This window comes from Cladophialophora carrionii (assembly GCF_000365165.1).
Source record: "Cladophialophora carrionii CBS 160.54 unplaced genomic scaffold supercont1.2, whole genome shotgun sequence".
Lineage (NCBI taxonomy): Eukaryota > Fungi > Ascomycota > Eurotiomycetes > Chaetothyriales > Herpotrichiellaceae > Cladophialophora > Cladophialophora carrionii.
In genome coordinates this window covers 3,492,085-3,503,771 of record NW_008481827.1, presented here as the reverse complement: position 1 = coordinate 3,503,771, position 11,687 = coordinate 3,492,085, and the positions used below count along the sequence as shown (strand labels likewise).

General features: G+C 54.1%; 5 protein-coding genes and 1 non-coding gene across 6 annotated transcripts; 3 read left to right on the top strand and 3 right to left on the bottom strand.

The window, feature by feature from the left end:
- Positions 1-71: 71 nt before the first annotated feature.
- Positions 72-866, bottom strand: G647_03328 (uncharacterized protein; the record flags this gene model as incomplete). The annotated part of the gene is made up of 1 exon (XM_008727673.1): positions 72-866. The coding sequence occupies one exon, from the start codon at positions 864-866 to the stop codon at positions 72-74; it is 795 nt and encodes a 264-aa protein (XP_008725895.1).
- Positions 867-2,925: 2,059 nt separating this feature from the next.
- Positions 2,926-3,022, bottom strand: G647_03327. The gene has a single exon. It is a non-coding gene; the product is annotated as a tRNA-His (tRNA).
- A 486-nt stretch (positions 3,023-3,508) lies between these two features.
- On the top strand, positions 3,509-5,359 carry G647_03326 (uncharacterized protein; the record flags this gene model as incomplete). Its single annotated transcript, XM_008727672.1, has 4 exons — positions 3,509-3,820; positions 3,900-4,198; positions 4,247-4,386; positions 4,458-5,359. The coding sequence occupies 4 exons, from the start codon at positions 3,509-3,511 to the stop codon at positions 5,357-5,359; spliced, it is 1,653 nt and encodes a 550-aa protein (XP_008725894.1).
- Positions 5,360-7,000: 1,641 nt separating this feature from the next.
- On the top strand, positions 7,001-7,720 carry G647_03325 (uncharacterized protein; the record flags this gene model as incomplete). Its single annotated transcript, XM_008727671.1, has 1 exon — positions 7,001-7,720. One exon carries the CDS (start codon positions 7,001-7,003, stop codon positions 7,718-7,720), a length of 720 nt encoding a protein of 239 aa, XP_008725893.1.
- An 894-nt stretch (positions 7,721-8,614) lies between these two features.
- G647_03324 (uncharacterized protein) lies at positions 8,615-9,181 on the bottom strand (the record flags this gene model as incomplete). The annotated part of the gene is made up of 1 exon (XM_008727670.1): positions 8,615-9,181. One exon carries the CDS (start codon positions 9,179-9,181, stop codon positions 8,615-8,617), a length of 567 nt encoding a protein of 188 aa, XP_008725892.1.
- A 953-nt stretch (positions 9,182-10,134) lies between these two features.
- G647_03323 (uncharacterized protein) lies at positions 10,135-11,208 on the top strand (the record flags this gene model as incomplete). The annotated part of the gene is made up of 2 exons (XM_008727669.1): positions 10,135-10,652; positions 10,704-11,208. 2 exons carry the CDS (start codon positions 10,135-10,137, stop codon positions 11,206-11,208), a joined length of 1,023 nt encoding a protein of 340 aa, XP_008725891.1.
- Positions 11,209-11,687: the final 479 nt, after the last annotated feature.

Below are 11,687 nucleotides of genomic sequence, written 5' to 3'. Positions count from 1 at the left end.
ACCTGCCAATTTTCACTCTCACTCGCAAAGCTATTTCCCTTCTTTCGCAGATTACCCGGTGCCTCATACCGTCACAGCTTTGCTGTCCCTCTCTTCCCATTCTGCAGCCTCAACTCGCTCAGATCCACGCGCACGCTATTCCTCCCCAGCAGCACCTCCTGGCAATCATCTTCGGCCACTCCATTCACAAACTGCGTGACGAGGAAGTCCACCCTCTTCTCGCCCAACACGACCATCGGCGCGTGCCACGTCCCCGCCGCGTACGTGACCGCCTGATCTCCCCTCGCGACGAACGCACGCAGCCGAGATAGGGCGGGCGGATCGGTCACGATTTTCGACGATCCATCAGGCAACGTCGCTGCTGCGATCGAGCCGGGGAGAGACGGCGCCACAATGACCAGGAATATCGTCCCTGCGTCGGTGCCGGCAGACAGGCCCAACGGGGCGAACGTCTGCGTCGTATACGGATGGCGTTCCAGAATGTCGACCTTGAACGCCAACTCTCCTCGGGAGCTGGGTGACGTGTCCATACCGATCCCGCTCAGGTTCCGGGGGAAACAGGAGAACATGCTCATCTGAGGCGTCGACAGCTGGGGAGTCGATGAGCGGGCATAGTTGTTGACGAATTGCGAGATCGGGGACGTTTTAAGCGCGGAGTTCTGGTTTGCCAGCACCGCGGTGGGTTGATGGGGTGAGTGGACAGGAGGAGGGATTGTATCGGCCGATCCGGGAGGATGGGTGAGAGTGGGTGGGAAGGGAGGAGATATGGCCGTGCCGAACTCGGCAAAGGCGGACGGCGTCAGCGGTTCGATAGTCAGGTACTCGACATGAGGGTGAGAAGGTGGTGGAAGTGTTGGAGGCGTCATTGCGGATGAAGTGACTGGTGGCGATCAAGAGTGCCTTTCAGAGGATTTATCTCTTTCCGCCTAATAGACTCGTTGGCACGTACCCCTTGAACTTGCTGCCTTGTTACTGCATATGATCAGATCAGAGTGTTTGGAGCTGTTGTGCCTCCCAGACAAGGCTCTCTCTCGTCCTTCGCGCGAGTTCTGTTGTCCAAATCAGTTGTGATACGGGACGTTTGTCTCCTTAAGTTAGGCACAGATTGATCCAAATGACGTCTCGGTTGTCTTCTTGGTTGAGAGGTCCGACTTTGAGCAAGGTAAGAGTATGTACTTCCCGGCTTCAGACCGAGCGGTCAAAAATCTCTAAAGATACGAGGTACTATACGGAGGACAACGCCCTGAATCGAACTGGGCGAGCTGAGCGACGAGATTCAATTCGGCCGTTAGCCAATCATTGCGCGTGTCTGTGGATGACTCAGCGTTCTCGGCAAAGTCATCGAGTGTCGTGCCTTTCATGACCATACCACCCTACCCTGAAGCCCCAGAGTACTCGTTCTCTAAGTAACTAGTGAGATATGATTATGGTATCTGAGCATCTCGATCTTACTCCAGCCTCGACAGCTTCTTCCGCAGACATGATATGTCGTCTTTCATGCTTGAGGGCAGGGGTCAGAATTAATTGCTCCTCTGTTACCATTTCTCCTGCGAGCAGCTATGCCATTTTACGATGTCTCCCAGCAGCAATAACGTCCCCTAAATGGCAATATGTTTCGGTCGCGCATAATTAATGCTTCAAGTGTCCGTCATGACGTGCGGAGGCCATGGTGATGACTCACCATATTATTGGACCCGTCATCTCGGTGCTCCCTTATACTTGTCTCGCGAGTAGCCTGTCGAATGATGCTATCTGTCTTTCCCTCCGGCAGACTCGTTCATAATCGGCCGAGTCATACTTGTCGTCCATTAGGACAGACCAGAGGACCACTTGAACCGGGGAACTTTGCACTTCGCTAAACGGCTAGGTGCGACCATGGTTAACATAGTAGAGAAGACGTACATATTTCCCCTTGACGGTCAGTTCGAGTGCATAGGAGCAGCACTTGGTCGGGATGGGTGCTTCGATTGCCGAGTCGCGGCTACAACATTCCTGGGAAGTAATGGTCATGGGCAGAAGATCCGCACGGTTAGGCGCGCTAGGAACAACCGCCCGTAGTACTTGTACCGTCCACAAGGGCGTGGCTCTGCTGGCGAGAAGGTCACACTCGTTAGGGCAAGGATGACCTAGTCTTCGTCATGTCATTCGCGCCATTTCTGTGATGATCATCGGTCCAGAGAGCTGGCATTCTGAGATTAATAGAGGCTGTCGTCAACACGCCGCTGTCCAATTGCATTTCCCTGGCTCCCACGACGAATGCCATGTTGCAATCGAGGGAACACCCATGTCGTGCCCCCGGAGCACCCAACTGAAATCCGGTCGGCCACTCTTCCAGGCTTGCGTTTGTGACAGCGAGTGAGTTGCTCACGCAATCGAAGCGATGGTGCCGTCTCATAATTCGGAGGTCTCTGGCCGTCCGTACAGATGGAAAGTACGGTACTGTGAGTCTTCCGACTTTCGGAGCTTGTCGATGGGCGACCAGATTGTCCTGCATAGAATAATGCGAGATTGCTGCATCTCACGATTCCGGACCAAGTCATCAGCGCTAAAAGATCAAGGGATAGAAAGGTTCTGAGATCAGGTGGGTTTTCAAAGGAAAGGGGGATGGCCAACAGCGGCGCTATAAGCACTCTCGGGGTTGCTGTGATCGATAGAGTCAATCAAGTTGATATGTGTGCGTGACATTTCCACGACGGTCGATTGCAAAGCAGAACAGCATTCCCAAGACATGGTACTGGTTGTCGGTGGCTCGTGAGAGAATAACACGCCAGAGCGAGAAGTAGATGTCGACCTGCGAAAGAATAGCGGAGTGCTCGCCACTCGACTAGAATCCAATGCGATGTGTTCTTGAGTACTACGAAACTTCCGGGCCCGCACAAACGTAGGGAGTGGCAGAAAGCACAAAAAAAGATGAATGGCAAAAAATGGCGGCACCCAGAGTCGAACTGGGATCGGATCGGATAGGTCCACCTGGCAGATGTTGAGCCACAACGATACATGCTAACCCTTACACCATGCCACCCTCTTGATTGTGACCATAATTTTGTGGCTGCAATATATGATGGCTGATTTTTATAGAGCCTCGGCTAGGGCATGACGAATCCCTCCCGGCCTTCTCCATTTCAGGTGAGTCACGTGTCAGCTGGCTCCTCATGCCTCTGCACCGGGGGGCCAAGAAATGTTACAGATGATGCACGATGGTGTCTTGTTGCATTTACGGTCTGAGAGTGCCCCCGAAGAGGCTGTCAGGGGAGTTGATGACGAGGGATGATGATGTTGCCCTCATGAACGCGGAACATATCGAAAGGTAAAAGCACAAGCGCTGTAACGAGCTTAACTGGGTTTAGATATGGGCAAGCTAATGTAACCCTGGCGCACCTGCTGAGACAGTCTTTCAAGGCCTTAAAGACTCGGGACGGGTATCCTGTGACAGTCGAAACCCTCTCATATGTCAATTACGTGCCTTACTATAGTGCTCTCATGCCAACGCTCAGAGAAGTGAAGAGCCATGGTCAGCCAAAAGGTTACTGTGGCGGATGACGGGGCAGAACTGCAACAGATCTCTCGTACCAACGATGACGAGAACCGTCAAGAGAGTGTGCTTTCCCAGCAGGAGCAACACTATCCGACAGGATTGCGATTCGTCCTCTTGACTACCGGACTGATATTCACCATCTTCCTGTCGGCTTTGGACACGTCGATCATATCGACCGCCATACCCAGAATCACCGACCAATTCGGAACCGTCAAGGACGTAGGTTGGTATGGATCTGCCTACACGATCACCAACGCAGCGTTTCAATCGACCTGGGGCAAAGCTGTAAGTTGCAGGGGCTCACCTCGACCGTGTCGGAAGAAGAACAAGATCGTATGAAGCTGACCGGCATTTGCACAAACAGTACAAGTACTTCCCTCTCAAGAGGGTGTTCTTGCTTACGGTGTTCATCTTCGAACTTGGCAACACAATATGCGCCGTTGCTCCCAGTAGCTCCATCCTGATCCTGGGCAGGATTGTTGCGGGGATGGGAGGTGGAGGAGCCATGACAGGGGCGTTCATCATCATCGCGATCAGCGTAAAACCCCAATACAGAGCCGCGTATATGGGAGTCCTAGGGGTGACGTTCGGGACCGCCAGCGTCGTAGGGCCACTCCTGGGTGGTGTGCTGACCGATGGGCCGGGGTGGCAGTGGTGCTTTTGGTAAGGGAACGTGCCACTGCTCCTGATCCAAGACTCATGCTTCAGCAGGATCAGTCTTCCGTTAGGCGCTCTAGCGGCGTTCATTATGGTTATGACCGTCAAGACACTTCCGTCAACCGAAACGGTGCGAGTCCCTTTAAAGGAGAAGATTGTTTCGCTCGATCTAGCTGGGAGCCTGCTTGTCCTAGGTAAGTGACATTCGTCACGCGTAGTTCGAAGAAGGTTGTCAAAGAGGTGACTAATCGTCTGCCTTGAACAGGCTCAATGACTTGTCTCGTCCTCGCACTGGAGAAGGGAGGGGTGTCTCTGCCCTGGAGAAATTGGCGCGTCGTTGCCAGCCTCGCATCCTCCGCCGCCCTCCTGGTCATCTTCGTCATCAACGAATGGCTGATGGGTAATCGAGCTATGATTCAGTCTCATCTCCTCAAGAAGCGCTCCATTGTCATCAACCTGATCTATCAGTTGTTCCTCGCAGGGCTGTTTTTCCCGCTATCGTATGCCCTGCCAATCCAATTTCAGTCGGTGGGCAATCACTCTGCCTCAGAGAGCGGTCTTCGTTTGATACCGCTGGTAGCGGGCGTTTCATTTTTCACCATGGTCGCCAATGGGGTTCTCACCTTTTGGCGACACTATACGCCGTTCCTTGTTGTCGGCGCGATTGCTGGGACGATTGGCGTCACCATGGTTCACACGTTGGGAGCAGATGCGAGTCTACGCTCCTGGATCGGATTCGAAGTTCTGACAGCGATGGGCGTGGGTCTTGCACTCCAAGTTCCCATGATCGCTAACCAGGCAGCTGTAGGCGCGGAGGATATGGCAGCGGTGACCGCTTTGACGTTGTTTTCGGAGAACATCGGCACGTCCATCTTCATCGCCGCGACAGAAGCCGCGTTCACCAACAGTCTGATCTCCAGTCTGGGACACAACGTTCCGAAGCTCCAGCCCGACGAGGTCGTCAACGCTGGTGCGACAGAAATCAGACGATTGTTCGCGAAAGACCAGGTGCAGGGAATCCTGGAGTCATATCTGCAAGGCTGCCAGGATAGCCAGCTTGTCCCAGTTGCATGCGGCGGAGCGGCGACAGCGGTCTCGATGCTTCTCGCCGTTCCTGCAATTGCGCGATCATGGGACGACTGGAGGCACAAGCCGCATGCTCGCTGATCCAGGGCATGGGTACACGTACTCGATTCAACATCTTTCGAGAGGCTGGCAGGCGTAGTCCGTAGCTCAGATGACCTTCAACCCATCCCCTACCCAACATACTCCGTAAACAAATGACAGACATGGTCCGTGTTGGCGTCCCGGAGGCGGTCAGGAGACCGTCGAGGCGGCGGCGAGACGCCCACAGCATTCTCCTTTATCCTGCTTCTGACCATCGGGGGTTTGTCCGTATTTCATGCAATAATCAATGGGTCATATGGATGTGCGGCAAGCATAGTCGGTCATCTAGGGCCTGTTGATTGGCCCAGGATGGCGGTGTACAGGTCGAGATGCAGGGTGCCACTGTGCGATCCTCCACCAAGACGCCATTCAGGGCCCCATCAAACCCCGATCAAGACTCCCATGACCCTTGGCCGCTGCCCCTCGAGAACGTGTTACCAATGCATTCTTCAACACGCCGGCACTCTGCGTCTTTAGCCCGGCCACCAGACCGTCGACATTGGCCAACGTCGCGCACAGTCCACTTCTTGGTCCTCTTATCAAGAGTCTGATCATCACATGGCCCTCTGGCACCTCGACGTTTTGATTGATAATGTCGGAGATCTGGCGCCGACGTGTCCACTCAGGCGCCTGGCCCATGCAGCGCTTCATCGACCGCCCTTGCAGCCATTTCGCATCGTCGCTTCTCAACCAATCTCTCTTGCAGTCAACCACGTCAAGTGGCGGCAAAGTCCTCGCCTTCGAGGCTTAGCCGTGCAGCAGCGTTCATGATGAGCGCTGTCTTGCCAATGTGCTTTTCCAAAATGGGCGTGTGTTCTCGCTAGCATGTCCAGTCATCCCAGATGGCATTTGCTCGAGCACCATGCGTTGTTGCTCCGCTGTTTTTGTTTCATCGCTGACCTCGATATTTTTATTCGGGTTTCAAAATGCTTTGAAGTCGCAGGATCGCGGTGGAAAGATTCGATGCGCCATGGGATCCTTTACGCTCTGCGACGCTTAGGGTTGCCATCACCGTCGTGACCCGTGCGCTTGCTCGAGCACTGGGTGATGGTTGCCTCTCACTGAGCTACGATTCCGCCACCGACGTGTTCCAGTCACTCCGTCTTCGCTCTTTTTTCTTTAGCATTTCAAAGGGAGGTCAGAGGTTGCACAGCTTGCACTTGTTACGACTCCAGGAGCCCAGGCCACATCCGAGACCCGTTTCTGTTCTTTCTTACGTCGACGTTTATGCATGATATGATGACGATACGAAGCATGAGCTACCAGTGTGAAACGAAAACTACCACCGGCGACCGGCGTGACGAATCAGACGCTGAGTCGTTCCACTCGGCCATGTCAACTGTAACGAAGCGAAGCTGCAAAGGCCTCAGCTCCAAACTGAACGAGAATCTCGGACGTACGGATGCTATATTAAAACCAGACAACGCCCCAACAAGACCACGGTCAAAGATTTCTCAGAGATCCAGCTCTTCACAAAACTCGCAGTCTAGATCACGCGCGAGGTCTCTGCGCCAGGATTCCATTCCGATACCACGCCGGCGGAGCAGCTTGCCAAAGCAGAAGCATCGACCTCGCAGGGATTCCGCAACACTGCACCATCAGAGTTGCCAGTTGTTCTCCTCGCTGGACGGGATGCTGGCCATGAGCAGAGACATCACTCCTCTGCCAAGTGTGGCCACTTCGAGGACAACCACCCGACACGCCTCGCTTGTCCCCGACGGCACCTTTGACCCAGACAGCATCAAGCGTGTTTGCGAGAAAATCGACGCAAGGCTAGCGACAGCAGCCGACCCTGAGGGTGAGGCCCAGCGGGTCGCATACCCTCTCGCTTATGAATACACCTACGCCCTGCCAGCAGGCAGTATCGACAATTCCCCTACACTTCCATACGGGTTCAACGCCACTGTGGACGAGCACAGCTCCCTCCTGTCCCGTGCAATGACAGCCCCCACAATCAAAGCACAGCAACGGCCACAGCTCAACACGGTCATTTCCTGGACGTCCAACGCCACGCGACGCACCGAGTACGAGAAAATCGACCGTGCGCACAGCGGGGTGCGAGGATTGGTGCGCCGCGTGTGGCCTCAGTGTTTGCGGAGGAGGAATGGTAGGAGAGGATTCTTCACCGGTGACTGCGACGGGGACAGCGTGCGTCGATTTCGTATGGGCGTAAGTGAAGATGACGACAGTGACGCAGAGAATGAGATTGGGCAAAGTTTTGATCATGGAGGTGTCGACGAGAAGATCGTACTGGAGATTGTCAATACCCGAGACCTCCAGAGGGATGGACCTGGCAAAGTGGCGCCAAAGGGAAAGGAAGCGAAAACGAGGAAACCCTGGTTGTCGTGCTTCGACTTATGACCGACAAGGGCCGCATGACCGCCATGATACGCTGAAGGTTTAACGAATGGGGGAAAGGAAATGTCTGTGTCTATGCAGTCAGATTGTGCATTGCCATGGTTGCCAGCTTCCACGTCCTGATACCACCAAATGCTGTTGAATTTGACCCGGCTTCTGCTGGATTGTCCACATATGGGCTTGATGGATCAGCTATTTACCCTCTCTTGGACATCCTGCTATCCATGTACATATGCCACATAATTCTAGCTTCTTGTGGCTCTTTTTTTTTCCCGCGAGCAAACCTCCCCTGTTTGTGCGAGTGCTTGTCTCGAAATCTCAACCGTCGAGGCCCAGTTGCATTTCGTATTGAAGCAGAGACCAAGGCCACCTAGTCATCACAAATATTTCAATGTGGCATCCTCTGCGGTTGGGGCTTTCCGGTCGGTGACGGGCCAGCAACCGTGGAGAGCGCGGTGCTGTGTACGCTTTCCATACCCTGCATGATGATTCCATTCTCGTATGGGCCGACCTGCCGACAACGCAAGGAGGTGCCCGTAACAGCTCCAAGAAGTGTCATGCCTTTGGACTGGAAGCCCGAGCAACGCATGTGTCTGCGGAGGTGAACATCTCGGTCAGACCACCGCATGTGATTGCAAATGTTCCCCGTCCGAGAACGCCTCCTCCGAGAACGTCTCCTCCGGAGCAGCAGTCGAAGGATCCCTCCGTCAGACGTCCGGAATTCTCTCTATCAGCTGGGCTTCGTCTGCATTCAACCCTCGCTGTTATTTCTGAGATGGCGTCTTCCTGCGTGCATGTTTGGTCCTCATCCTGTTGTTTGGGCCTCCTATGCACTCGTCTCCCGTTGTCATTTTTGGGGGCAGTGTTTCCCTGCAGTCAGATATCTAGCACCTCTTCTTACAGCAGATCGAAATCATCCAACTTCTCTCTATACTGCAGCACCTGCCTCTTGACTTTGCTGCCGTCTACCCATGTGATGAAGTCCTCCATGCCCCTGGACACCAGAAATGCTGGATCCGTCACGACTTCCGTCCCCACTCTCACGTGGCCCTGCTCCACGAACTTGTGCGCCGTGGCGACATGTTCGACCATGGCGTTCCGCACCATCACAATCCCCAGCCGGCGGCGACAGAAGGCAGAGACAGTCACATCTTTTTCTATGCTCGACAGCCCGGCGCCCTGGCTGCGACTCTGCTTGAGAATCCCCATCTGGTGCAGTTTCTCCAGCATGGTGGCTTCCATCTCGACCCGATATGGGTCTGTCGGGTCGAGGTTGCTCAGCATGTGGGCCAGCTGCCTCAGTCGACCGCACAGGGCGTTGTACTTTGAGTAGTCTAGCGGGTGGTCGAGGTGGTAGCGCCGCCGGACTGCGGCTTCGCGGTGTGAGGGTCCATCGGATTTGTAGGTGAGGAGGTCGACTTTGCGGAGGAGGCGGGACTCGTGGTGTTTGAGTTTGCGCACCATGATCAGACGGAATCCAGATAAAGAGGAGAGGAGAGGGGGTGCGAGAGATAGAACGTGTAGTGGGTGAGTGCGTGCGTCCGCGGAAAAGCGAAAGTGCCGAGGATTGAGAAAGACGGACTGGTCAAGTCCAGTCGAACTCAAGTCTGCAAAAGAAAAGTTCTGAGCAAGGCTGCGCAAGCAGGCACGAGGCTGTGCTAGGCCGACCCTGGCCGATCAGTGCGGGGTAATTTCTATGCCTCTGCGACGGCGGTTATCATCGGATTTGGATTCCTGTAGTTTCAAAAGGTGCTCAATTCGAAGTTGATTCTTCATCCAGTAGAAACCATTTCTTCTTCCCCCGTTCCTGTTATGGTCGCAGCCGAGATAATTGTATGCTAATTCGGGGTATAAGGGGTCCAACTATATCGTGGGTTACGGACATCGCTGTGCCAGATCGACGGCGCTTGCAGGCATCTGTCACAAAAGCCGCCACTGCGCGTGAGGGTCTTGAACTGATCGTACGAGCGACTGACGAAACTGTTGTTCCCTCCGTCGACCAGTGAGTGTCTCCTGATTACTGGTTACATTGGCTTCCACCACAAAAATCCTATGTACATGTACACCAATGGATTCGCGTCGACCTTGCTAGGATCTGGTTTATACTAGGAGCTAAGCTTTTACGATGATATCTAGCACCAGGGACAGACAAGGAGGTCACCATTACCCGTACTCACTTTATTTTCGTGGCGTTTGACGTATTGTCCCGAGGTTCGTCCAGTGCCGTTGAATTTACATCACCCAAGCTTGAGTGTCTCCAATCGACGCCCGCGGCCTTGGATGGTAAGTGGAACCAGAATCCGCCCTTGAACACTTCTTATTCTGCGGTCCGCCCCCTTCCGTGCAATTGTATCCCATGCCAACGCGTACATCTCATCCTTCATCTTCTAGACGACAGACCAGACAAGATCCTCAGTATGAAGGCCATAGTAATGGATGGAGAGCCTGGCAAGGCATCTCTGGTCACTGACCGGCCTTATCCCAAGCTGAGACCGGGTTATATTCTTGTCGATGTGAAGGCCGTCGCACTAAATCCCACAGACTGGAAGCACATTGACAAAATCAACACGAAAGGCTGCCTGGTAGGATGTGACTGTGCTGGCGTGGTTGCGGAAACAGGCACCGGTTATGAGACACCTTGGAAAGTTGGAGATCGAATTGCCGCGTTCGCCCATGGCGGCAACTCGCTGCAGCCGGAGGACGGGGCATTCGCAGAGAGAGTCGCGGTCAAGGCCGACGTTCAGCTGCATGCGCCGGCGAATATGTCGTTCGAGGACGCCGCAACGCTAGGCGTGGGTGTGATCACCTGCGGACAAGGACTATTTCAGAAGATCGGTTTGAGCTGGCCGACCGAACCGTCAACAAAGGGAGAGTTCGTGTTCATCTATGGGGGAAGCTCGGCAACCGGTGGTCTAGGAATCCAATTTGCGAAGCTGTAAGTCAAATTCAGCGCTGCCTCACTCAAAAAAAATACTCACTTTTCCAGGGCGGGGTATCGAGTCATCACCACTTGCTCGCCGCGAAACTTCGACCTGGTCAAGTCTATAGGAGCCGAGGCTGCCTTCGACTACAATGATCCCGAAGTCACAGCCAAGATCAACGAGTATACCGGAGGGAACCTCTACTACGTTTGGGACACGATCTCTCTGCCGAAGACCGCAAAGATTTGTTCCGAGGTGATTTCGTCTGGTGGCAGATACGGCGCCATCTTGGGGGTCGAATTTCCACGAAAGGATGTCACGACAACAATGTCCATGGGATATACTGTGACTGGAGAGCCTACAGACAAACCGTTCTTCAAAAGCTCGAACAACGAGGGAGATTTCGAGTTCATGAAGAAGTGGGTGAGGGCTGTCGATCCTCTTCTTGCACAAGGCAAGTTGAAGGTCCACCCTCCCAAGGTGGGCAAGGGTCTGGAAGGAGTCATGGAAGGCCTCGATCTACTGAGAAAGGACAAAGTCAGCGGGCAGAAGCTGGTGTACACCCTGTGAGGAAAGAATGGGCTGGGGGCTTGCTATGCGGGGCCTTTGAGAAGTTGAGGTGCAATCATTTGAGGGTCATTCACGGTGGCACTTTGAGAGGAAAGCGAACGTGTAAACTCCCTGTGAACCATGTACATAGGCAAGCTGCGCGACGCAAGCTGGATACAAATCCATACCCACGAGAAAGGTTGCGATGGTCCGACAACCCTCAGAGCCACCTCACTTGGCCATATGGAGTCATATGGCGCGGCCACCTGCCCTGCCAAGTGCGAGCTTGTTCCGGCGGGCCCCCATGACGCAGTCATCCTGCAACCTCGATGGCCGCCGCCAAAAAGTTGAAACGCGGATGCTCAGCCATGAGAGCAACAACAGTGGCTGTGAAACTGGGTTGACGAACCAGTCACCCATATCGGTTCGTAGTCCCTCGGTCAACTAGAGTAGCTTCTTCAAAGCCACAAGCGATGATGATCACCTGTCAACAGACAAGC